The 24,485-nt window shown below is 57.4% G+C and overlaps 5 protein-coding genes across 12 annotated transcripts in view; 3 read left to right on the top strand and 2 right to left on the bottom strand.

Annotated features, from left to right (window-relative positions):
• Positions 1-1,920: 1,920 nt before the first annotated feature.
• On the top strand, positions 1,921-7,445 carry CORO1A (coronin 1A). 4 transcript variants are annotated; one of them, XM_027126463.1, is made up of 12 exons: positions 2,045-2,090; positions 2,995-3,055; positions 3,682-3,880; positions 5,032-5,154; positions 5,245-5,374; positions 5,462-5,646; positions 5,794-5,913; positions 6,096-6,200; positions 6,314-6,459; positions 6,574-6,631; positions 6,721-6,936; positions 7,232-7,445. In XM_027126463.1, the coding sequence occupies exons 3-12, from the start codon at positions 3,683-3,685 to the stop codon at positions 7,334-7,336; spliced, it is 1,386 nt and encodes a 461-aa protein (XP_026982264.1). In that variant the 5' UTR covers positions 2,045-2,090; positions 2,995-3,055; position 3,682; the 3' UTR covers positions 7,337-7,445. The 4 variants fall into 4 exon arrangements, with proteins under 4 accessions (XP_026982263.1, XP_026982264.1, XP_026982262.1 ...); XM_027126462.1 differs by lacking the exon at positions 2,995-3,055 and having other exon boundaries at positions 1,921-2,090; XM_027126461.1 differs by lacking the exon at positions 2,045-2,090 and having other exon boundaries at positions 2,501-3,157.
• Positions 7,446-9,511: 2,066 nt separating this feature from the next.
• Positions 9,512-10,334, bottom strand: BOLA2B (bolA family member 2B). The gene is made up of 3 exons (XM_027126472.1): positions 10,144-10,334; positions 9,955-10,052; positions 9,512-9,655 (listed from the first exon to the last, which is right to left on the bottom strand). Exons 1-3 carry the CDS (start codon positions 10,204-10,206, stop codon positions 9,556-9,558), a joined length of 261 nt encoding a protein of 86 aa, XP_026982273.1. The 5' UTR covers positions 10,207-10,334; the 3' UTR covers positions 9,512-9,555.
• A 10-nt stretch (positions 10,335-10,344) lies between these two features.
• SLX1A (structure-specific endonuclease subunit SLX1A) lies at positions 10,345-13,644 on the top strand. Of its 2 annotated transcripts, XR_003437067.1 has the most exons (7): positions 10,345-10,850; positions 11,392-11,443; positions 11,536-11,865; positions 12,722-12,849; positions 13,011-13,098; positions 13,180-13,306; positions 13,626-13,644. XR_003437067.1 is itself a non-coding variant. In XM_027126471.1 (6 exons), exons 1-6 carry the CDS (start codon positions 10,663-10,665, stop codon positions 13,207-13,209), a joined length of 816 nt encoding a protein of 271 aa, XP_026982272.1. In that variant the 5' UTR covers positions 10,345-10,662; the 3' UTR covers positions 13,210-13,309. The 2 variants fall into 2 exon arrangements, 1 of the variants encoding a protein (XP_026982272.1); XM_027126471.1 differs by lacking the exon at positions 13,626-13,644 and having other exon boundaries at positions 13,180-13,309.
• Positions 13,645-13,774: 130 nt separating this feature from the next.
• Positions 13,775-23,696, top strand: LOC113630720 (sulfotransferase 1A1). Of its 2 annotated transcripts, none has more exons than XM_027126470.1 (10): positions 13,775-13,991; positions 14,209-14,461; positions 15,212-15,395; positions 15,500-15,625; positions 15,697-15,794; positions 16,311-16,437; positions 16,542-16,636; positions 17,132-17,312; positions 17,441-17,566; positions 23,515-23,696. In XM_027126470.1, exons 3-10 carry the CDS (start codon positions 15,248-15,250, stop codon positions 23,550-23,552), a joined length of 939 nt encoding a protein of 312 aa, XP_026982271.1. In that variant the 5' UTR covers positions 13,775-13,991; positions 14,209-14,461; positions 15,212-15,247; the 3' UTR covers positions 23,553-23,696. The 2 variants fall into 2 exon arrangements, with proteins under 2 accessions (XP_026982271.1, XP_026982269.1); XM_027126468.1 differs by having other exon boundaries at positions 14,311-14,461.
• SGF29 (SAGA complex associated factor 29) overlaps positions 17,763-24,485 on the bottom strand; it is a 31,622-nt gene continuing 24,899 nt past the window's right edge. For all 3 annotated transcript variants that reach the window (XM_027126467.1, XM_027126465.1, XM_027126466.1), the window contains exons 6-11: positions 20,836-20,900; positions 19,779-19,908; positions 19,561-19,707; positions 19,285-19,320; positions 19,014-19,176; positions 17,763-17,959 (exon numbers count right to left, since the gene is read on the bottom strand). In XM_027126467.1, the coding sequence (XP_026982268.1) occupies positions 17,843-17,959; positions 19,014-19,176; positions 19,285-19,320; positions 19,561-19,707; positions 19,779-19,908; positions 20,836-20,900 (658 nt within the window). In that variant the 3' untranslated portion in view covers positions 17,763-17,842. The remainder of the gene's footprint in view (positions 17,960-19,013; positions 19,177-19,284; positions 19,321-19,560; positions 19,708-19,778; positions 19,909-20,835; positions 20,901-24,485) is intronic.

The following is a 24,485-nucleotide window of genomic DNA, read 5'->3' on the forward strand; positions in this document are numbered from 1 at the left end:
GGTTGGTTTCTTCAAGGAAAACCCAGATGCAGCCTCCAGGAAAGAGGGGATGGTAAGATGCTGGTCCAGTGGCATCTGGCAGGAACACCCTCCCGACACCCCTCGCAGGAAGGATCAGCCTCACCTTAATCACATGAAGAGCCGTATGGCAGGGCCCTTCAGCACCCACTACTGAACTAACGCTCACTCTTGTTTTGCTGGGACAGCTGCTGCCTCACAACCTCCACTACCAGCCTCGCGTCTGTGCCCCCCGCCCCACAGCAGACCAGCTGGAATGAGAAAGTAGCCTCTGCGCATCCCCACCTTTCCCTCTCCACGCCTGTCAGGCTCTGCCTCAGGGCGCATGGTTTTCAGGCCCCTCACAACGTGCTTGTCCTCTGCCTGGAAATGAGGTGCCCCAGGACTGAAGGTCATGGGTGCCTCAGTTTCCTCTCTTTACATTAGAGGTGGTACCTGCCCCCGGGTGTGTTGTGAGGATTAAGCGAGTGCAGCGTATTTATAGTGTTAGAGCATTGCCCAGCACACAGTAGGTGCTCAGTAAATCCCAGCCGTTATTCTCATCACTTCCGCTGGAGACACAATCCCTGCCCATCCCCGTCCAGTCCAGTAGCAGGCTCTCAGGTGAAATACAACACAGAGGTTCTTACAATTGGATGCTTGAATGGAATAAAAGTGTGTAGGACACTTTTATAACCACTCGAGCCTCATAACTGTAAGCTGGACGGGACAAATCATATTTAGCCTCCATTTACAGATGAAGAAACTGAGGTTTAGACCTCTTGCCCAAGATCACGCAGCCAAGCTGTGGTGGAGGCAGGATTTGAACCAGGGGCTGAAGGATCACATCGTTGGGACTTTGCTCAGGCTGCCCCTCTGCTGACAAGACCTCCTCCGGTCACGCCTGTTGGCCCCTTCTCATCCTTTCAGGTTCAGTTCCAATACTCTAAACAGTAACAGTGGTGAGAGGCAACATTTATTAAGTGCTTGCTACACTTTGGATGAGGTGCAGAAGGCTTTCTGTTCCAATCAAGTCAGGAGGTAGGTATGAAGCTGTTACAGAAAGAGAAACTGAGGCTGACAGAGGTTAAGGAACCTGCCCAACGTCACTCAGTAGGTGTGCCAGCCGGCCAGGAGTCAAGCTCGTAAAGCAGTCTGATTCTAGAGCGGGTCTTTCCGCATTGCTACCTCCGAGACTCTGATGCCAAGGATGGGAACGAACTCCTTCCTCTTAGTCTGAAGTCTGGGCTTCGGCCTCTACTTAGCTCTTGGAGCTGTTATTTGTGCCTCTCCTTTCAGTAGACTGAGCGCTCTTTGGGGCAGGAACTCAACTCTGACTTTTTCACTTCCGTAGCCCCTGCGCAAAGAGGCTCTCCTATAACACCAAATTATTTCATTTGCCCCTGTGAGGCAGGCAGAGGTGCTCCTAGGTGAGGACAGACCCAGAGAAGTTAAGTGACTCTCCCAAGGCCACCTGCTTGTAAATGTAGGAGCCTGGAGAGGCCCCAGGCTTCCTGGGTGCAGGTGGGTGCAGGGTTCTCCCTCCTCCTTGTCCCCCCGCCTTCCTGTTCCCTGAGCGTCGTCGGTGGGGGAAGAGATGGCAGCATAGCCTTAGCTGGGGCGGGGGGGCTGTACCAAGGCCGCTGGGAGGACTGATGGGCCCTTTTACGAATGCCAGGCGAAGGATGGCGAGTAGGCTGGGGGTGGGCTGAAGGAGGGAAGAAGGAACGGGTATTTTTTACATTTTGACATTAAAAAGTGCAGATCAGATTGTCAGCGACGGGCCAGCAGCATCTGTTTTGGTTTCGAATTGGCAGCTAAGGCGCTGAGCTTCTCCGCGGAGGGAGGGGAGGGGAGGGGAGGGGAGGCTGCGGGCTGGTGGGGCGAGGCGGCGCCTCTGCGGAGGGAAGGGCTCTCCCCTTTAAGAGCTCCGCCCAAAGGGGCGCTGCCACCCCTAAGGAGGCGGGCGCCGCCGCTTCTCATTCATTGTCTTGACAAGAGCATCCTCAGCCGGCAGTCGCAGGCTCCTCCAGCTGCTTCCTCCTCCTCCTCTCCCTCCTCCGTCTGGGGGGTCATTCATCTCTCAGCAGCAGGTAAGGCTGGAGCCCGGGGACGGGACTCGGCATCGCTGCCCTGGGCCACCTGTGGGGCAGGCGGGAGCCTGGCAGAAGCCCTCTGCGGGGGCCGACAGACTGTCAGAGCGAGCTGGCTCGGAGGCGGGGACAGAGCCCGTTCACGCCCCGCGTGGCGGGACTCGCCTGGGGTGTGGGTGCGCGGAGGAGGGTCCGTCTGCGTGTCTGAGAGCTCCGGGAGCGGGCGAGGGTGAGGGACCACCGCAGCCAAGATGGAGGTGGGGGAGCCCGGGGGTCAGGACACGCGCCGACCGGACTCTCCCCAGAATGGGAGTCTTTGGGGTGGCAGTCGGGGGCAGGGTGGGGTGAGCCCAGCAGCTGCCCTGAGCTTGGAGACAGGAAGGGGTTGAGAGCAAAACAAGAAAAGACCAAGTTCCCCTTTCCGTGGTTTCCGGGCCTGGTACCTGCGGTGGGGAAGGAGGTGGGGTGGCACGATGGCTTCCTGTCTCCCAACCTCCGATTTGCGGCTCCCTCTCCCCAGACCCAGGCTTCCCATCTGGGATGGACCCCCTGCCCCCAGACTGCTTCTCCTCACGCAAGCTCCTCACCTGCTTTCCGGGCGGGTGGACCCCGGAGCCTCTTGGAGAGTCACGGGATGGGCGAGGCTGGCTGGAGCCCCCAGTGAGAAGGGCTAGGCCTGAAGGGGGGGCAAAAGGGTGAAGCTGGGGCCGTGGAGGAGAGGCCCTGGGGGGGCCCCCACGGTGAGCTGGAAGGCGATGCTGTTGGGCGCCAGGATGGGGGCCTGGAGCCTGGGGAGCCAGAGGCAGGCTCCTTGGCTTCGCTGTCACCCAGCCCGGGGGGAAAACCATCCTAGCTGGACCTCCGTCTGAGAAGTGGGTGCCGGCCTCTCCTTTCCTGAGGATAGTTCCACTGGGACTGGAGAAGGCACTGAAGGGCACCTGCTTAAGCAGAGGCGAGAAGCAGAGGTGCGTGGAGGAGGTGATGCTGGGACCCGAGCCATCCGCTTGTTTCTGGAGCCCGGAGACCTGCTGGGGAAGCCCTCCTGCCACTGAGGACATGCCTCCCAGGCAAACCTACACGCTGCTTCCCTCAGGATGTCCAACCCTGGGCCTGGAGGCGGGGAGGGCCCCTGCCTTTAGGCAGCTTCTCATGTGGGTGTGAGGGTGTGAGGTCTGGACACGGAGGCTGAGAGAACCCACCCTCCAAGCTGTCGCACTGAGGCCCCGGAGTGTGACCCGTCAGAGAGGAGGGGCTCTGTGTCTGTCAGCCATTCTGTGGTCAAATCGGCACTAGGTGCTACCCCACATCAGGCTCTGCCGGGGAGGCTGAGGGTACAGAAGCCAGGCTTGGGGCGGGTTGAGAAGGTGGGCCTTGCAGGTTAGCCAGGGGTGAGGAGGTGTGGGCAAGGCGAGTGTGAGCGTAGCAGGATGTCAGTTACAGAGGAGAGCGGCAAGGGGCCGGGGAGACATGCTGGGGAAGTTAGCTGAGGCCATGACTGCCAGGCTGAGGAGGGTCCTGGGGGAGATGGGGGCCACTGTAAGGTCAGAGTTGACCTGAAGGGAGAAAAGCCCTCCACCTGTGTGCCTTCCAGGATGAGCCGGCAAGTGGTCCGTTCCAGCAAGTTCCGCCACGTGTTTGGACAGCCGGCCAAGGCTGACCAGTGCTATGAGGACGTGCGCGTCTCACAGAACACCTGGGACAGTGGCTTCTGCTCTGTCAACCCCAAGTTCGTGGCCCTGATCTGTGAGGCCAGTGGGGGAGGGGCCTTCCTGGTGCTGCCCCTGGGCAAGGTGAGCCCCTGGAGCCCTGGTGGGGGGGCTCTGGTCATCTAGTGGCCCCCTGGGGGTCCTGATGAGGTGATTGACTATCCCCAAGCCTTCCCAGGCCACAGTGTTGTCTGTAAAGTTGAGCTGAGCCAGATGAACCTTAGGCTTCCTTCAGCTCCTACATGCAGTGGGCAGATGGGAGCTAAAGCTAGAGGGGAGATGACACGGGAAGGGACGCACAGTGAGTCCTGCAGACCCAGGGCCAGGCCTCCCAGTTCTCAGCCTGGACCTTTCTCCCCTCGGGAGCACGAAGAGGGCTGGGATGGAGTCTGGGCAAGTGCTCTTAGGGTTTGGAGGGAACTTTCGGAGCCCTTGGGAATGCAGCAAGCTCTGGTTCCAAGCTCACAGGCAGGGGTGATGTAAGAGACCCTCTCGGCTCCCCCAACCCGGCCTCCGTCAGATCTTGCCTCCCCTGCCCTGTTGTCTGCTGACCCCCACCCCCAACACACTCCTGTGCTCTTGGGTGGTGAGACAGGAAGGGGAGACAGGCCCTCAGTTGTTACCTTAAAAGGTCCGATGGAAACAAGAGAAGAGGAAGTGGTTGTCGGGGTGAGAGCTGGGCCCGCTCTTCACACAGGAAGCCCTGCTGCAGCAGCTGTCCCCGGAAGAGCCCATTTCCAAACCTCTGCTCCTGCTGGGGGGCCGGTTATGACAGACTTCCCCATCCCTGTCCTTTTGGAAGGACCCATCCCTACAGCCCCATCATTCACACACACTTCCTTGGGGAACTCCAGCCCCAGTATAACTACCCCCCAGCAGCCTGTCCCATGCCCAGGGCCCTGGCCTGTCTTCCCATGGGGGCCTCACCTGGGGAAGCAGGGGTGGGAGTACCAGGCCGTGGGGCATGGATGAGAAACTGAGCTAGAGATGGCAGAAACTTGGCAAGGCTCTGACGGCAAGGCAGGACCAGCCCCCTGTGCCCATCCTGCACTACTGAGTTGCCCAGAGAACTCTGGGGCAGGGGCAGAGGACCAAACCCTCCCACCCCAGGCCCCGCTCTTCCTCCCAGGGACCTCACAGCTTTTCTCTCCATGCCTCGTGGAGGGGAGTGGGGAGGTTGGATTGGGTTTGGAGGGCAAAAGCACCTCCCTCAGAGGCCCTGCTGTGTCCTCTAGACTGGACGTGTGGACAAGAACGTGCCTATGGTCTGTGGCCACACGGCCCCAGTGCTGGACATCGCCTGGTGCCCGCACAATGATAATGTCATTGCCAGTGGCTCCGAGGACTGCACAGTCATGGTGAGTGTGGGGACACACGGGCCAGGAGGGGGCTCCAGCACTGGAGCTGACGTTCGGAGCCCCCGAGACTCACTCGCCGCTTCTCTGCAGGTGTGGGAGATCCCTGATGGGGGCCTGGTGCTGCCCCTGCGGGAGCCTGTCGTCACCCTGGAGGGCCACACCAAGCGCGTGGGCATTGTGGCCTGGCACCCCACAGCTCAGAATGTGCTTCTCAGTGCAGGTGCCCGGGGGGAGAAGCAGGGAGGGCTGGTCCCCTGACAGCGAGGGTGGGAGGCTCATGACTTCTGACACTGGGGGCATCGCCCAGGTTGCGACAATGTGATCCTGGTGTGGGACGTGGGCACGGGGGCGGCCGTGCTGACACTGGGCTCGGACGTGCACCCGGACACAATCTACAGCGTGGACTGGAGCCGAGATGGCGCCCTCATCTGTACCTCCTGCCGCGACAAGCGATTCCGCATCATTGAGCCCCGCAAAGGCACCATTGTAGCTGTGAGTTGCCTTGACCCTTGACCCTGAGAGCTTTGCCCCTCCTACCCACCACCAACCAGGCCCCTAGATGCTACCCACTCCCAGCTGGGGCCTGGCCCTTAGGGGGTGCGTGCGGATGCCTGACCGGTCCCCTCCCTTTCCTTCCAGGAGAAGGACCGTCCCCATGAGGGGACCCGGCCTGTGCGTGCCGTGTTTGTGTCAGATGGAAACATCCTGACCACAGGTTTCAGCCGCATGAGTGAGCGGCAGGTGGCGCTGTGGGACACGGTGAGTGCCCGGCGGGGAACAGGCTTAGTCCCAGCCCTGCCAAGTGTCTGGCTGGAAGGCCATGGCCTCAGTTTACCCACCGCTGGTTGGTCTATAAGCCCCCCACCCCACTCCTCCATCACTGGACCGCACCTGGGCCTGACGTGGTCCAGCTCATTATAAACCCCTGCCCGTCTCTACAGAAGCACCTGGAGGAGCCGCTGTCCCTGCAGGAACTGGACACGAGCAGCGGTGTCCTGCTGCCCTTCTTTGACCCTGACACCAACATTGTCTACCTCTGTGGCAAGGTGGCCCAGTTGGGCAGGGGGTCGGGGGAGCGAGGCGGGCAGGGGGACTGGGAAAGGACCACGGCTGGAGGCATCTGCCCGTGTTGATCCTCCCTTGCATCCACCACCTGCAGGGTGACAGCTCTATCCGGTACTTCGAGATCACTTCCGAGGCCCCATTCCTGCACTATCTCTCCATGTTCAGTTCCAAGGAGTCCCAGCGTGGCATGGGCTACATGCCCAAACGTGGTCTGGAGGTGAACAAGTGTGAGATTGCCAGGTAACTGCCCCGACCCTGACCTGAGTGTGCTCCTTGGGCAGTGCCGACCGCACGCCGCGCTTCAGTCCCAGCCCAGCCATGCTGTGGGTGCCGATCGCCTTCCTGTTTCCACAGATTCTACAAGCTGCACGAGCGGAGGTGTGAGCCCATCGCCATGACGGTGCCTAGAAAGGTGATGCTCCAGGGTCCCTCCCCGGGCTCTCGGAGTGGCGGGTGGTGGCGTGGCCCACTTTCTTAACCAGCCTTGGCCTTGCCCCGCAGTCGGACCTGTTCCAGGAGGACCTGTACCCGCCCACTGCAGGGCCTGACGCTGCCCTCACAGCTGAGGAGTGGCTAGGGGGTCGGGATGCCGGGCCCCTCCTCATTTCCCTCAAGGATGGCTACGTGCCCCCAAAGAGCCGGGAGCTGAGGATCAACCGGGGTCTGGACACTGGGCGCAAGAGGATGGCACCTGAGGCCAGTGGCGTTCCCAGTTCGGTGAGAGGCAGATGGGAGCCCGGGAATCAGGACAGGAAGATGGGGTAGGGCAGGGGCTGCTACCGATGTGGTCACTGACCTAGTGGAAAGAGGCTGGCATTTGGGGCAGCCCAAACTCACAATGTTGGGGATCCTTTGGGGGCTGGATAATCCTGAGGCCTCAGAAAACAGGTTTCAGGCTTATAGGCCTGCAGCTCTCTGGCTGAGAGACAGAAGGGCCCAAGCCCTGGGGCTCTTGGGAAGAGGCCTAGTGGCCAGGGAGGAGCTGGGCCTGATGCAGCCCTGGATCCCCCAGGATGCCGTATCCCGGTTGGAGGAGGAGATGAGGAAGCTCCAGGCCACGGTACAGGAGCTACAGAAGCGCCTGGATAGGCTGGAGGAGACAGTCCAGGCCAAGTAGAGGACCACCGGCTGAGGCCAACGGCATCGCCTCCCTCCCTTCCACTCCCACTCCTCAGGCCACCATGGCAGATAAGAAAATACTAATAAAATGGCTTTATTTTCTGGTACCTCTCAGACTCCAGTGACTGGTCACCAGATGCTGGGTCTGCTGAACTGACCTGCACTTGAGCTTCCCCCTCCATAGCCTCGATGAGCTTGACCCATGGCAGGGGCGGGCTGGGGAGATGCCTCTGAACGCCCTAGACCACAGACAGGAACAGGCCTTTGCGGGTGGGAGCCATCCTGCGCTGATGTGGGTTGGGAGCCTGCTCTGTTTTCCAGCTGGTAGGTCGAAGCTGCTCAGGGATCTAGCCTGGAGCCTCGGTCATTCTGTTTACCCCAAATCTGCCTTTGCTAGTCAACCGTAACACCAGCTTGCATGCAGCTGTCCTGACACTGCTGCCTGCTTGTGGGGAAGATGAAGCAACCAGCACTTACATGACATCTTCCAAACTGTAAGCCCAAGGGATCAAAATAAGGGGTCCTTTTGTAAGAAGAAACCTTAGAATCAAAGCAATAGGCCCTGACCCTAGTTTACAAGCGAGGAAACTGAGGCTGACAGCAGGAGCTGGGCTTGCTGAGGGACAGATCCCGAGTCAAGATGCAAGTCTCCCCTTCTAGTTCAGAGCCTTCCCTGCACCACGTGGCTGCCTCTTGAACCCTGTCTGTGGCTTCCACCTGGGTCTGACCTCAATCTGTCAAGCCCTATCAAGGGGGGACTTGGAAATGGGTTTCCGATGGCCAACTTAGCAGGTGATCCCCCCTGAGCTGGGACACAGGACTGTTGGGGATGGGTGTCCTGGTCACAGCAGGGCTTTGTTCATCCACATAGGGACCACAGCAAGGACTAAATGTCCCTTTTGAACCCCCATTCCCCTTTGGCATGCTGTACAAATGTCCCTGTCTGCCCATTTGGGTCTCAATCTCTATGCAAACCATGTGACCCTGGGCAAGTCACTTCTCTCCACGCCTCAGTTGCTCATCTATAGAATGGGGAGGGATTCCACCACAGCTCTGTGAACCCAGGGGGTGGATCCAATCAGGGGTGTGGTACAGACAGAAGGAGACCATCTGGAGCCTGGGCCTCAGTCTCCCACACAAAGGGATGATGGGCCCTCCTAGTGAAGCAGACTTGTGGGTAGTCACTAGTTCTCCTGGCCCAGGGAAATGGAAAAAAGTTCAGGGAAGGATCCTTGGAACTCAGAAGGGTTAGCCCCTACTCACCATGATTTCCAGCTTCCTCTGAGAGAAACAAGAGAGGGAGGTGGGGGTGGGGGTGGTGGTAATTTAGGGGCCAAGAAACCAGCCTTGAAAACAGGAGAACAGGGTGGGTGGGATGGTTGAAATCTGCAATTTCTCACCCCCAAAGAGCTCTGGCCCCAATTAGCACACTTCCTATTCCTCCTGGGTCTCAGGGCCCTCACCTATGCAAGGCCTAATCAACTCTGGCACTTGTGTCGACTCTAGGGCATCACATGCCCCAATTTTGTGGCTCTGGTCGGCCTTACTTTCCTGCTGTAACCCTATGCCCATCCCACCCCTCCATTCCTGAAAAACCTCACCAGCTCTCCAGGGTCAGCTGTGGCCACATCAAGCCCAGGGCCAAAGGGTCACTGGACTTTCTCCAGGGGCCAGAAAACACTGCCATTCCAGGTGTTGGGAAGCCCCTGCTAGGGTACCAGGTCCCTGAGGTGGTGAAGGGCTTGGGGAACCAACAGGGTAAGTGTGGAATCTTCTATAATGCCTCTGACATTGGGATGATATTAGGGAGAGGGAGAGGTTTGTTAAATTGCCCAAGGCCCTAAAACCGTGAGCACTTCTCATCTATGCATCTTGAAGGAGGACAGAGCAGGAACCCCAAGCAATGGTCAATGAATGGGTGGGTCGGGTGGGTAGTGGCCGTACCCCAAGGGGGTCCACCAAGGATTACAAAGAAGACCTGTGAGGCCCACCCTGGAAGGGACTTTAAGAACTGAACTTTCACTTTATAAGTGGGGACACGAAGGCCTCTGTGTGGAGAGGTACTTGCCCAAAGTAAAACAATGGAGAGTGGAGGGCAGGGAGAAGCCAGGCTCTAGACCCGGCCTCTGCACACCTCCCACCCTCCTACACACAACACACACTGACACAGAAGCTGGGCCTGACTCATAATTTAATAGATGTGCAGGTCCGGGTCCCTTATTTCTGCTGCTCACGGGTCCACTGCTCTGGAGTCAGGGTTTTCTGCTCAAAAGCATGGATGTGCAGGAGCTCTTCTGCTAGGCAAGTGTTCACAAGCCTGAGAGAGAGATGGGGTTAGAAAACGGCAGGCTGGGGCCTGCGTCGCAGACCCCGAAGCTAGGGTGAGCCGGGAGACTGGAGATGTCCCCCAGGTTGTAGTCCCTGAAACCTGGCAACAAGAGAGGTAGAGGGCTGAAGTCTCAATATTTGAAGCAGAGGCCATGAAGGCGGGATCGCTGGGGTCGTGGCCTGCGGTGCTGGGCCGCATTGGTGGGGGTGAGTTAGGTTTCGGGGAGCGGCCGGGGATGTGGTCCTGGAGCTGGGGCCGCGCTGAATGAGGTTTTCCTGGGGTCTCACCGGTGTCTCTGAAGCAGCGGCTTCCCCTCGAACTTGGCCGACACCACGAGGACTCGGAAGCTAGACGCGCAACGGTTGGGAGTCGTGTCCTCCACTTCCTATGGGGCAGAATGGGGTGGATGGTGCCAAGCCCGCCCCTCAGGAGCCCTGTTCCCCTTGCTGGGCAAGCGTTCACGCCGCTCAACTCACCACGTGTTCCGCCTCCAGGTCCCGCTGCAGCTTCTCCCGGAGGTACTCGGCGCTGAGTTCCATTGTGGCAGCCCAACGGGGTCGACGTCCCAGCGGGGACAGTACCCCTGCTCGCACCCCTGCCACACTGCTTCCGCCCTTACTAGCACCACTTCCGTTGAGGTCTCTACTTCCGCCCTTACTAAGGCGTCAGTAAACACAGCACTTCCGCCCTCTTGCAAGCCCAGTTTTCCAACAGTCTCCGGTTTCTGCACCGACCATCAGTCAGCCAATCAGAGTCTGCATAAGGCCCCGGCGGACGCTAATTGGTACCCGCAGCCTGCACAGCAGCCCGGGTTCTGCGCCCCGGTTTGGACACCCTAGCTCCAGCTAGTAGAGGGTGCACGAGCCTGCATTGCTGTGGCCTCTAGGGTACCTTGGGATTGCCCCCAAGCGCTTTTTCCGAGCCAAGCATCTTGCGTCCCTGGCAACCCAGCTCTCCCCGGGGTCACAGGCCAGAGCAATCAACCCCAAGTTCCGATGGGCCCCACAGGGGGCGCGGCGAGGCCCGGGCGCTTCTTCGGCGTCTACCTGCTCTACTGCCTGAACCCTCGGCACCGGGGCCGCGTCTACGTAGGGTTCACGGTCAACCCTGCTCGTCGGGTGCAGCAGCACAACGGAGGCCGCAGAAAAGGCGGGGCCTGGCGGACCAGTGGACGCGGGCCCTGGTAAGAGGCGGTGGGTCACTGTCAGGAGAAGGGCTTCTAGGAGGAGGCCGGAGCCGGCGGAGGGGAGGCCCGTTGAGAGGGGCGCGGCCAGCGTGGGGGCTGAAAAACAGGGCTGCGGGCGGGGTCCTAGTGACGAGGGGGGGACTATCGCGGGGGGGGGGGGGGGGGGGGGGGGCGGAGCCCTGGGGGTCTGGGCTGTGGGTCTCAGAGGGGGGGGTTGGGTGGGAAGGGGATTGATGATCTAGGTTTGGTCCACCGACACGGGGCTTGGTGAACAAGGCTGGGTTGGAATAGAGAAAGCCTGGAAGAGAGAGGAACTGAGGAGGGCTGTTAAATACCTGTGACTGGAGGCGGGGCCTGAGGTTAGCAGGTGCGAGGGGACATACCTCCATGAAGGGGGCAGAGCCTCGTGGGCTAGGCTTGAAGCCGGGTGTGACTCCCCTCTCGGGTAGGACCGGAGGCGCACCATGGCGAGGGGATTCGGTTTGACCCGGGGAGGGGCGAGGGACTCACAGGCCGCGCCCCTCATTCTCTTCCCCAGGGAGATGGTGCTCATCGTACACGGCTTCCCCTCCGCAGTGGCCGCCCTTCGGGTAAGAAAAGAGACGGGGGTGCCGGGAGGACGGGGGCTAGGGCTTAGGGCCTTCCCCGGACGGCCCTGAAGCTCAGTACTCTCCGCCTGCAGTTCGAGTGGGCCTGGCAGCATCCGCAGGCCTCGCGCCGCTTGGCGCACGTGGGTCCGCGCCTAAGCGGTGAGGCAACCTTCGCCTTTCACCTGCGCGTGCTGGCGCACATGCTGCGCGCGCCGCCCTGGGCGCGACTCCCACTCACCTTGCGCTGGCTGCGCGCCGACTTCCGCCAGGAACTCTGCCCGCCGCCGCCGCCTCACGTGCCGCTGGCCTTTGGGCCTCCGCCGCCCCGGGCCTCAGCCCCGAGGCGCCGGGCGGCTGACACCGAGTCCGAGCTGGAGCATGACGCCGAGACCCGCTGCACCCTGTGCGCGCGTGTGCTCCAGGTAAGACTCTCCACCTGGTCTCCGGGTCAGGGCGGTCTAGGATTCAGAGGACTCAAGATCAAGCTGTTTCTTGAGGGACTGGGCAGCCCACTGACACCCTTTGGCCAGTCTGCCCCCATCTCGAAAACGGGGATCATAGTGCTTGCGGCCATTCCTCGACACCAGTATTCTCCTTTCAGGGCTTTTGCCCTTTCCCTTTGACTGAAAGGTTCTTCCCTAGACCTTACGTTTTGATAAAATGCCACTTTTCCTCCGTGAGGTTTTCCATCTGAAATTGCCACTCTTTCTTGTAGACTTCCCTGGCTTTCTTTAACACTTATTATTGTCTGACATACTGTATATTTTATTTACCTTGTTATCAGTTTCTGCCCCCCCCCCCACCATTCTAAACTCTGCTGGGGCATTTAGTTCCTTTTCACTACTGTAGAACAGGGTCTAGTGCAGAGCAGATTGCCAATAAATATTTAATAAATTAATTGAAATGATGAGTCTGGCTTCTACTGAGCCCTCAGTAAATGTAAGTTGAGCTCTTGCCATTCAGAGCTTAAGTGACCTGCCTGAGATTGCTCAGCCTTTAAGGAACTCTAGGTCTGGCTGCGCTGCCATGGTGTTATGTAATCGCTGCTAACACTCAGAGAAAACTGGCCAGTTTAGTCCCTGTGGGCCAGTATTTTAACGTTTCCGTGCCTCAGTTTCCTCATCTATAAATTACAAATAATAGTATCAAGAGCGCATGTCTCATAAGGTGGTTTTATGTAAAGTCTTGGAACAGTGTCTAGTCCATAGAAATTCTTCACATTGCTAGCTACATCATTACTCTCCATTTTCTCTCTTACCTGCCTGCCATCTCTGACAGGATGAAGAAGACCCCCTGTGTTGCCCCCACCCTGGCTGCTCCCTGAGGGCCCATGTGATCTGCCTGGCAGAGGAGTTCCTGCAGGAGGAGCCAGGGCAGCTTCTGCCCCTAGAGGGCCAATGCCCTGGGTGAGTCCAGCACCCCTACTCCAGCCTGGTTTAGCTCTGGGAAGACGGTGCCCAGTTGTCCAAGTCCAGGCCTGGGGTAGTCCTCATCTTAGCACCCAGGTCCTGGCCTGGAGGAGGCTTGGGACCCTGACTCTATCTCCTACCAACCGCACCCCTGGTAGCTGCAAGAACTCACTGCTGTGGGGAGACCTGATCTGGCTGTGCCGGATGGGCACCGAGGAGGAAGAGGAGGACTCGGAATTAGAAGAGGTGAGAGGTGGCTTGGGCCCCAGCCTCACTACCCCACCCCATCTCCTGGGCTGCCTTTCACCAACCCTCTCGTCTCCACAGGAACACTGGACCGACATGCTGGAGATCTGATCCTCAGCGTCCCCAACCTCTGCCCACTCCTTTTCTGTGCCACCCCCTGTGGGTCTGGGCAGTTTTTACTTGAGTACAATAAAAAGTCTGAGTTAAGGTACCTTCTGGTGTTTGCTGGGGGGTGGGAGAGTGGGGTAGGAGGCAGAGGCCCTGCCAGTCACTGGGGCCTGAGGAGGACAGAGTGGGGAACGGCCACTGGCCCCAGCACGGACCAGCCTCTGAAGTCACATAGTCCTTTGAGGGCTTGGGAGACTCACACCCTGCACACACAGCCCACCCACCTCCGGTGCTCAGCTTGACTTCAGACTTTAATCCAAACAGTAAGGACAAAGGCCGAGGAGGAGAGGGGGGATGCTGTTCCCCCACGGGGTCCTGTGGCTCTCTAAGCCCCAACTCCTTCTCATCTCTGTCTGCAGAGCCTTGTTCAAACCCACAGAAAAAAAAGCACCTTCTGGGGGCTGTTGTGTTACCAACCATGAGTGAGGCTCCGTGCTGTCCCACGGGAGCCGCCTTCCCACGGGAGCCATGGAGCTGGGGCTCACTCCCAGGGTTATTCGACTTAAGCATTCTGGCTCTTTCCTATCCTTTGCTGCCTCAAAAAGAGCCTGCCCTGCTCGGCTCTGCCGCAAACCCCATGACCCGGCCCACGCACATCCCTCTGGACTGGCCTCGTGGTCAGAGCCAGAAGTTCCTGGAACAATGTTTGGGCTGCTGGGGGCCTCTGAGCTGCCTTCCACCTGAACCCTTGGCCTCTTCAAGACTGGCCGGGAACCAGCAGGAGGGTGAGTGTCCCACATTTCTCCTCCACTCCTCTGCCCTTTCTAGACTGGGTCCATTAGGTAAAGCTGTCTTTTGGCCCCCTTTTCAGGGGTGGAGTTCAGAGAGCAGGTCAGGAGCCAGGATTACAACTCGAAACACCAAAAAACAAAAAAGAAAACGATTGCACCCTTGTGTCTAGTTTCAGTCTTCTATTTTCTACACACTAAACCCACATCTTAGGTTTTCAGGCCAGTCTAAGCTTGATTCCAGCTGGGCACTGAGCAGAGTAGCACAGAGGGGCTCTCCCACCCCGAAATTCACCCTTTCCTTCCTGGACAACAGCCAAGTCCCAGTGCCGGCTCCATACCCCTCCCACTTTGGACCTACAAGACCTTCAGCTCAGAGAGCAGTTCTGCCCTCACCACACCACAGCCGTTCTGCGTTCTAAGCCGCAGCACGCAGACGTCAGGAGGCCACGATCCAGAGAAGTCGGGTGAGAGCGAGGTGGTGGGCCGGCTGGGCTGGATCTCCCTCAGCTTGCGCTGCTGGCTCTCATCCTGTCGCTTGAGCTTTCTGGTCCGGCTTCTCACACCCTGCCCTTTCCCCATGGATTGCCCATCTCAATCTACAGCCTGGCCTGAATAATCCCCCTCCTCCTCCTTCCCCTCCCCCTCCTCCAGTGAGTCATGAGTTTTGCCCATTCACATACCAGATTCCGGCTCCCCAAACAGTTGCTCAATTGGCTGTGTTTTTCTCCAAGCTGGGGAGGGTAGCTGGGCAAGCGGGGTCTCAGGCCCAACTGGCCTTTTTGGAGTTTTCCAACATATGTGAGGGGCCAGGAGGGGAGCTGAAGGAGGGGACGTCAGGGAGGAGCCCACCAGGATTAGGCCCGGAGGCAAAGCAGGAAGAGAAAGCAAGCTGGGGGCTGGCAGGAAGTTCAGACAGGCAGGACTTAGAGTGGGTTTTCTCAAGTGCACAATGGAATCCCCTGGAGAGCTTCCAAAAAACTGCTATCTGGGTCCCATCCCCAGAGAGTGTTTTAATTGGTTTGGGATTTTAAAAGCTCTGCAGGCAAATAAAAATGAGCCTGGGTGTGACCCACTGCGTGAGCACTGGATCTGGCTTGGAATCCCAGCCCCACCACTCAGTAGCTCTGTGAGCGTGGGCAAGCGGCTCCCTCAGCCTCAGTTTCCTTACCTCAAAGCAAGAATTCAACAGCTGGCCCCACTGTGATATTGTTAAGGGAAGGAAGCTACACTCTGGACCCTGACGTGGCAGCATGGAGCTGGTCCAGGACACCTCCCGCCCGCCACTGGAGCACGTGAAGGGGATCCCTCTCATCAAGTACTTTGCAGAGGGGCTGGGGCCTCTGCAGAGCTTCCAGGCCTGGCCCAGTGACCTGCTCATCAGCACCTACCCCAAATCCGGTAGGTGATGAGGGCACCAACGCCTCTCCTGGGCTGCAGTCCCCACCTTGGGCCGGGAGGGGCGTGCTCAGCCCTGCTCATCTCCCATTTCCCTCTCTCTCCAGGCACCACCTGGGTAAGCGAGATCCTGGACCTGATCTACCAAGGTGGCGACCTGGAGAAGTGTCAAAGAGCCCCCATCTTCGTCCGGGTGCCCTTCCTTGAGTTGAGGGTCCCTGGCCTTCCCACAGGTATGTGGCGGGGTGCTGGGAGGTAGGACTCGGCCTCCAGCTCAGCCGGCTTTTCCCTACCTACGGCTTAGGTGCTGAGCTTCTGGAAGATACACCAGCCCCACGGCTGATCAAGACACACTTGCCCCTGGCTCTGCTTCCACCGACGCTGCTGGATCAGAAGGTCAAGGTGAATGGCAGAGGAAGCCAGGGAAGGAGGCTGCTGGGGCCATCCCAGCTTTGGCCCTACCTTCTGGGGAGGTCTCCTCACCTCCTCCAGCCTGGTCTCATCTTAAGGGAGGCGGGGGCCATCTGCCTGATGGCTCTAGTGGGATCAGATAATCTGGTGAAAAGGAGACTCCTCTGTGCAGAGCCGGGCTCACAGGCCCGTGGAAGAGAGGCTGGTGGGAATCCAGCACGCCTTGTTCCAAATTCAGGCAGAGTGGCATTGAGGGGATTAGATTAGTATAAAATATGGTTTCAGGGAGCAGCCCAGAGTTCGGCATCAGAGCAGGGTTCAAGCCCCAGCTCAGTCTCGCCCACACCATGGGACTGCAAGTGAGTCAGCCTCTAGACCCGTTTCTCCCTCAGCCAAACTGAGAGAACCTCCCTGGCAAGGATGCTGTGAAGGGTGGGACACCTAGTGCCCAGTGTGCTGGGGGGGGAGGGGGCGGGGGTGGGGGGGGGGGGTCATCTGCCCCTCCAGGTGGTCTACGTCGCCCGCAATGCAAAGGATGTGGCCGTCTCCTATTACCACTTCTACCGCATGGCCAAGGTGCACCCTGACCCTGGCACCTGGGACAGCTTCCTGGAGAAGTTCATGGCTGGGGAAGGTGGGGCTGACTCTGGAGGAAGGAAAGGGGTGGGGTGGAGCTGAGGGGCACCAGCTACAACTTATGCCAACCTCTGTGTCCATGCCCCCTGCCCTTTTCTCCAGTGTCCTACGGGTCCTGGTACCAGCACGTGCAGGAGTGGTGGGAGCTGAGTCACACCCACCCTGTTCTCTACCTCTTCTATGAGGACATAAAGCAGGTGAGACCGCCTGCTTCTGCGTCCCTCCATGTCACACGCAGAGAGGCAGGAACCTCACAGTGACCTGCCAAGGCCCTCTCAGCGCCCCTCCCCTATGACAGCCCACAGCCCAGTCCTCCTGGATCCCCTCTGCAGGACGGAGCAGCAGTGCCCCCTTGCAGCAGTGCCCTGTATAGCTCTTATCTCCTAGCACTCGAGTCAGCAACCGTGCACTCATCCATCAGCTAGTTACTGCTGTTGCTTCTCCTGGGGCCATGGTTATGAAAGAGGACTGTCCCTCCTCTCATCCAGCAGGAACCAGACATCTGTAATAAAGGACCACAGGGCAGAAGGCAGTCAAACCTGCCCTAGGGAAAGAGGACCAGAGTCAAGGAACAGGGTCTGAGGTCTCTAAGCAGAAGTGGCCAGATCCCCACAGGGTTAGAAAGGGACCTCCCTTCTGTTTGCTCAGCAAGCAATGCAAACCTCCACTGAGGAGCCCCTCTGCTGCTCCAGAACCCCAAAAGGGAGATTCAGAAGATCCTGGAGTTCGTGGGGCGCTCTCTGCCAGAGGAGACCATGGATCACATCGTCCAGCACACGTCTTTCAAGGAGATGAAGAAGAACCCCATGACCAACTACAGCACCATACCCACCAAAGTCATGGACCACAGCATCTCTGCCTTCATGAGGAAAGGTGAGAGCTGCCCCAGGGAGCGGGCACGGGCATCTGGGGAGAGAGTGGGGGAGCAGCAGCTAGAGCCGCCGTTCAGCCAGTCAGGGCCTCCTCTGTGACGGGGACCTCACCCCTTTCGTCTCTCCCAGGCATCACTGGGGACTGGAAATCCACCTTCACTGTGGCCCAGAATGAGCACTTTGAAGCCGACTATGCTGCGAAGATGGCAGGCTGCCACCTCCACTTCCGCTGGGAGCTGAGTGGTGCTCATCAGGGTGAGCGTGAGACAGGCCTCGACAATAAAATCTGATGTGTGTGAACACAGCCTCTGCTGGAAGCAAAGGACGAACCCGAGCCAAAAGGGTGCATGCCCACTGGGACCAAGTGAGGCCGTCTTCCCTGGTGGCCTCCAGCTCGCCCTAGTTGGGCGGGAAGGAAGGGTCTGGAAAAGTAAAACCCAGGAGACATGGACAAGGGAGGAGGAATATTTATTCGATCACAGAATCTTGTGTGCATCCCCTTCGAGGGTGTCAGGAGGTTGCGAGGCCGCTTCACTTTTTCTTGGGCTCCTTACAAGCCACCACGTACCGCTGGGCCACATTGAGGGGAGGCGAGTAACCATCTGCATAGGAGGTGTCTTCAAACAGGACCGAATAGTCATCCTGGGGCTGCAGTAGGGGGCAGACGGGAGTGACTGGTCAGAGACCTCCAGGCGAGGCCCCCCCAAACCTAGACAGACAGGAACCTCTGGCTCGTGGGCCCCCAGCCTCTCCTGTCCTCGTAGTCACTCAGGAAGTCTAGATGTTTGAACCCAGTCCCTGTTACTACAGAGCTCTTTCCTCAACAACAAAGGGCCAAGGGTAAGGGATGAAGAGCAGGGAGAAGGGAGACTTGCCACCTACGTGGATGGGCCATAACTGGAGGGTCTGGTACCAGGGAGCCCGTGTTAAAGGGATCAAGGACAGCCTAGAGGGGGACTTCCCTGGTGGCAGAGCGATTAGGAATCCGCCTGCCGGTGCAGGGGACATGGGTTCGATCCCTGGTTCCGGAAGATCCCACATGCCTCGGAGCAAGCAAGCCCGTGCGCCACAGCTACTGAAGCCCGTGTGCCTAGAGCCCATGCTCTGCAACAAGAGAAGCCACCGCAATGAGAAGCCCACGCACAGTAGAGTAGCCCCCGCTCGCTGCAACTAGAGAAAGCCTGCACACAGCAACGAAGACTCAACGCAGCAAAAAAAAGAAAAAAAAAAAAGACAGCCTAGAGGGCAGCAGGCAGGTATCCTGGAGGAAGAGGGGAGAACAGCCTTTAAACTCCCATCAGGTGATGGGTGACCAGGGCGTCAGCGATGTCAGGAGCTCGAGAGAAAGCAGCTCAGCCAAGGAAAGGGCAGTGGTGCAGGAGTCAAGGGTCCAAAACAGACCCTGGGCCTTGAACTTCCCATCTCAGCGCAAAAGCGAGGTTAGACTAGAGTATGCTTCGGGTCCATTCTGCTCAGGGCTTGCTGAGGCTCTGAAGCTTGGGGAGAGGAGGGCTGGCTGGTGCTGCCCTAGAGGGCAGGGCTGTAGGGCAGACTAAGCAGAAGACAAAGGCCAACTTGCAGGACCCTCCTAGCTCAGAGAGGCTGTGAGATGAGGAAAAGGGGACGGAAAGTGGGAAGATGTTCCATGACCCAGCTGGTCCTTGTAGCGGGGCCAGTGTCTCTCCCGTGAAGGCTGGCTTACCCGTTGCGGGGGCGTGTGGATTAGGGCACGGTAGAAGCAGGTGGTCTGGGGATACAGGGCCAGCACGAGCTGCTCCTTCTGGAATAAGGCTTCAGGGTCTGTCTCCGGGTTGGCCTTCCACTGCGGCAGTGGGATGATCCGCCGGCGGCTCAGGGTGTGTCTCCTGGTGGGGGCGAGGGGGAGCTAAGGTCAACTCATGGCCAGGTGGGGGCCCCATCCCAGCAGCTTAGCTGCCCCCAGGCTTCCACAGCCCCCCCATGAGCACACTCACTCTTTGCCTTCTTCGTCAATGTCATCTACCTCATACCTGTGGGTAAACAAAAGGAAAGCGGTGGATTCAGGGAGGTGCATAGTCCAAGTCAGGGAGCCCCGAGGAAGCGGGGGAGGAGGGCAGGGAAGGGAAGTAGCCCAGGAGCCCACTTCACACACCATCCCCACCGGCACCCAGGGGAAGCTGCTTTTCTCCCATCTTGCAGACGGGTGAGAGTCGCAGCCCAAGTGGGTGTGGTGACAGGGGAAGAGCCCACAGGGCTGGGCGTCCACTCACTTGTTGGTGGCATGGCTGTAACTGACCACCTCGGCCAGGATCCACTGCTCATCCCCATCCACAGCCTTCACCCGGGCAGCCACCTTGTCCCCAGGTTTGGCCACGTAGTCCCCAGAAGCTGGAATGGCCCCACACAGGGGCGGGGGCCTGAGGGTGGAATAAAATGTCACTTCCAGTCCCTTCCCTGCCAGCGCCCCCAGCCCCGGGCCCGCCCTCACTTGTCACCAGGCTTCCCGATCCACAGGGGCAGGGTCATGGCTGACTGCTGCAGCAGGGTCATCAGCACCCCCCTGCGCATGGTCTTCCGAGGGGGCTCCGAGTCATTGTACAGGCCCGCGATCTTGGCCGCTGTGGGAAAGAAGTGAGCCTTTGAGACACCAGGGACAGGGTTCCCGCCCCCAGGCCCACCCTAGCCTGCCTGCATCGGGCTGGCAGAGCTCAGCCTGCAGCCCCACCGCCCAAGTTAGCACCAAGGGCCCAGGTGCCATCCCGCCCCTTCCACCAGATGCCCACAGTCAGACCGCCCAGATGGTGAGACACCAGGAGGGTGGGTACCCTAGGGAGAGGGAACTAGAAAGGGCAAAAGCTGGGATTCGGGGGTGCTGGTCACGTTCTATTTCTTGATCTGGGTGCTGGTTACATCCGTTATGTTCAGTTAGTGAAAGTTTCGGTGAGCTGTATGTCCACTTACATGTACTTTTCTATGAATATATGTTGTAATTCAACAAAAAGTTTAAAAAACAAACTCTCAAATGTGGACAGACCCCTGACCTCCTCAGGCATGGTTCAACACACGCAGCCACTTCATACAAACCCAGCTGGCAGTGTGACAGCATTTTTGATGGGTGAGGAGTTGCACACGGGGGGTTCACTGGGGCAAGAGAGGTGGGAAAGCCACAGCAGCCTGAGGGCTCTGGAAGCCAGTGCCTCGTGTAGGTAAACTCCATGTGGAAGGCTGGCTTCAGGACACCCAGGGTGCAGCTCTGGTTCTCCCCACAGCAAGAAATGGGAGTGGGTGGCAGTAGGAAGGAGGGAGGTGACTGACCCAGGCAGTAGAGGGAGCAGGGGAATCGGCATGGTCTGCAGGGAGCTCTGGGGATGATCCCCTTTCCCTTCCCCACCCCAGGCTGCCCAGGCGCTTCTCTGTCAGAAGCCCCCAGAACAATCCCACCAGACTGAGGTCACAGGCTCCCCTACAGGGAGACCTGACTGCTGCTCTCAGGAACCCTCACTCCGCCTGGTCCAGGAATGCCGGCCTGGTTGTCTCTAACTCACCAATCCGCCTCTCTTCCAACAGAGACTTGATTTCCGCAATCTTATCTAGGGCTTTCCGGAGGATGCTGAGGGCAGGGAGAAGGGAAAGAAGAGGTCTGGATGAAGCACAAAGCGCAGACTTCCTTTTCTCATTACGGCAGGCTGGCTAGCTCAGACCAACCCTGATGCTGGAAACCATAAACCCTATAAGCACGTGTTTTTTAATCTTAAAATCATAAAAGAACTGATGAGGCAAGAGGAAGTGGCAGGCCAAAAAACCTAAGAGGGTCCTGTAGAGGTAAGCAAAGCAGAGAGCTTCCCTGGCCGCAGTGCATCCGACAAATCCTGAAGAAGTGCTGCTGGGTGCCAGCAGACTCTAACCTCTTGCGATTCGGAGGACAGAAGTTAAAACTTGGGGTCTGCCCTAGTGGCACCTGTAAAAGAGACACTCCAGAGGACTGTGGGGAGTTGTCTCGGCTCAGAGCAGGGCTGGGGGTGGAGGGAACTCATCCCTGAAAGACTGCAGCCCCAGGAAACCTCTGGAGTTCGATTACGGGGGTTCCAGGGTGGCTGGGACCCAAGCAACCTGGCAGAAGTGCACACAGATCCTTGCGGGAAGAAGGCTTCTTTATCCTAGACCTTTGGGAACCTCCCCCAAAGAATATCTCAACAGCGATCAGCAGCAGAGAAGCCACTTCAGGTCATTTATTCTCCAGCACATTCCTCTCGCAAACCTTTAGTAAATGCCCACGTGTTTCTGAAGGCCTTGGTTCAGACCCGTGAGAACACAGCACAGTAGTGTCACAGGAGGTGTCCCAGAGGGTGTGACTCTTGTGGACTCATCAGGCAAAAGAAAGGCCAGAAGATCGGGCAAGGGGCAGCCTTGGCAGAGGGAACTGCGCAAACCAAAGCAGGGAGGGATGAACACCACGCTGACAGGCTTGGAGCACTGAAGCTCAGCGTGGCTGGTATCGGACGCCAGGATGACTCAGCCAGAGCCACCTCGGGCTTGCGCATGAGCACTGGTACACGGGGCAGTTAGGCTTCCAGGAAAGCAGAGGAGGAGTAAGAGCCAGCAGGCCAAAGGGAACTTGCAAAGTTTGATCATTGCTGCTGGGCCTGTTTGGAGGACATCCTTTTATGTAGTATTTCCTAAGCTGTATTCTGTGAGATATTAATGGAGTGGTTCTCAACCCTAGCTGGACATCAGAACGCCCTGGGGAGCTTTTTAAAAAGAATCCCAATTGCTTTAAGTAAGAATCATCAACAGATGCCAAAACTAGTGGGTCTGATGTGAAACGGGATATGTACACAGTCTCCAAGTATCTCTCATAAGATACTGATTAATCACACAATGGAAAACAGCAATAACTTGACACAGGAGAAACCTGGAAGAGCCCACCTTAACCAGTGGGAGTCTTTTGGCCTTGTAATATGATGACGGAGGACGACATCACTTCCATGCTATTACTTCCAAAAGCGTAACACCTGAATCTAATCGTGAGGAAACATTAGACAAACCCAACTGAGGGCCATTCTACACTGGCCTGTAATCTTCAAAATGTCAAGGTCAGGAAAAGCAAAGACAGCCTGGGAACCGTTCAGATTGGAAGAGACCAGAGAGACATGAAAACTGAACACAGTGCTGATCTGCACTATAAAAATGTTCTGTTCTTTTGCTATAAAGGTCATCAGTGGACAGTGATGAGCTCTGAATAAGATGTGTAGATCAGTTAATAGTTTTATATCTGTAATTTCCTGATTTTGAGAAATGTACCGTGGTTGTTTAAGAATGTCCTAGTTTTTAGGAAATGCTGACTGATGTATTTAGAGGTCAAGAGGCATCATGCATCATGTCTGCAACATAAATGATTCAGAAAAAAAAAGATTGTAAATACATATATCTATAGAGTGGTAAAGCAAATGTGGTAAAAATACATTTCTGTAGGTCTGAAATTATGTAGAAAGTTAACACCAATGCATGAACTCCACCCCAGTTAAAGCAGAACCTCTGGGCGCAGCCGGACTTGAGAACCAGTGTGTAAATGTATTCCACTGTCAAGTAAGTTTGTGAAATACTGAGTTAAAGAAATTGCTGTTGCAGAACTTGGCAGAGCCTTCAATACTTTAATACTGCAGCACTTTAGTACTTCAGTACTTTAACACTTCAGTGCTTTAATTTGCATTGTGAATCTCTAAGGAGAGGAATGTAATACTCCGTTTCCTAAAGTTACTGAAGCGCCGCTGCAGAGATCTGAGGAAACAATGTTTTAAGATCATTTCCTATTTAAAGAGCAGTTTTCTGGAGCTGAAACTTCTCCATCTCGGAACCATAGAGGCTTCAGGTCAACCAGGATGACCACCCAGCGAAGCGTGGGTCCCTACCTTCTGGGAGGCAGCCTGCCAGCCCGTCAGCAACCCTCAGGGATGGTGCCATCCCAAGAGCCCCACTTCACCTGGGACAGCAGAGGAAACGCCTCTTGCTGGCTGGGCTTCCTTTGAAGGGTCCTCAGCCAAGAACCCTGAGCCTTAACCTCCCTCCCCCCACCAAACCCGGCCCCCCTCCCCAGCCATTCGTAAGCGGCTAAATGGTGTGGGCTCTTTAAAGTAATCCAATACTGCTGCATACCAATACACACTAATTATTTGATTGGGGTGAAAAATAATTCCTTGTGGGCCTTCTCTCCTGTGCCCTCACAGAGCCGCACCTGGAGAAGCGCCTTCTGAACCAATGTTAGGAAATATCTTGTTCCCACCCAGAATGGCTACCCGTCTCCACTGGAACACGGAAAGTGACATCTTTGATCTGTTTCCCTTTGACTCCTGCTGCTAAAAGAGATGATTGTTAAATGAAGACACAGGGGTTCCTTTCTGTTTTCTGCAAAAGCAGGAGGAGGAAAAGCAGCCAGGACTGGACAGAAGGAACAGCAAAGCATCACAGGCTTGGGCTCATGAAGCAGGCTCTGGGCGCCTCTTCATCTTCCCAAGAGGTTTAATGCAAATATTTAGAAGATGAGCTGATAGGTGCTGGAGCACCTGGGTCAGTGCCACAGGCACACACAGTACCATGTTTTCCCCACCCAGACGCGGAGCTCCCTGTGGGTGGGGGTGGCATCTTATCTGTCTCACCCACTCTCCTGTTCCCAGCGTGGTATCTGGAGGTGAGGACACCTTATTCATTGTTTAGTGAATGAACGTATGAAGGTCTGAGAGTCTGAAAAAGTGAAATGACAGCAGAACTGCAAGGGACCTGCACTTATGAAACAAGCTTTAAGTGTTAAACTCTGGTTAAGTCAATGCCAGAAAAGAGCTCACACCAGCTGGTTGCAGAAGCAGCTGCCTCACTCTGCCGGCAGTTAAGCTGGGAAGGGAAAGTCTGCCTTTTACTTTCAAATGAACGTTGAGTCACTCTGACTTATACAAGCCAAACTCCAGGCCCACTAATGGGAAAGGGCCCAACTATGGTTACCCGATGAATCTGCAAATCAGGGAGAAGATGGGGGTGGGGAAGGCTGGGCTGGAAAGCCAAGCAAGCAACACCTCCAACCAGAATTCGCCGTGTCCCCTCCCCGCCAGTCGGCCCCACCCTTTTGTTCTCTTCCCACCCTGGCAAAGGGAGCCCCATCAGACCCCTTTGTTCAAGCTAAAAACCTTGGAAATCTTCTCTCCCA

The sequence above is a fragment of the Aethalodelphis obliquidens genome, unplaced genomic scaffold (assembly GCF_003676395.1).
Source record: "Aethalodelphis obliquidens isolate GAN/ISIS:26980383/991018 unplaced genomic scaffold, ASM367639v1 scaffold30, whole genome shotgun sequence".
Taxonomy (NCBI): domain Eukaryota; kingdom Metazoa; phylum Chordata; class Mammalia; order Artiodactyla; family Delphinidae; genus Aethalodelphis; species Aethalodelphis obliquidens.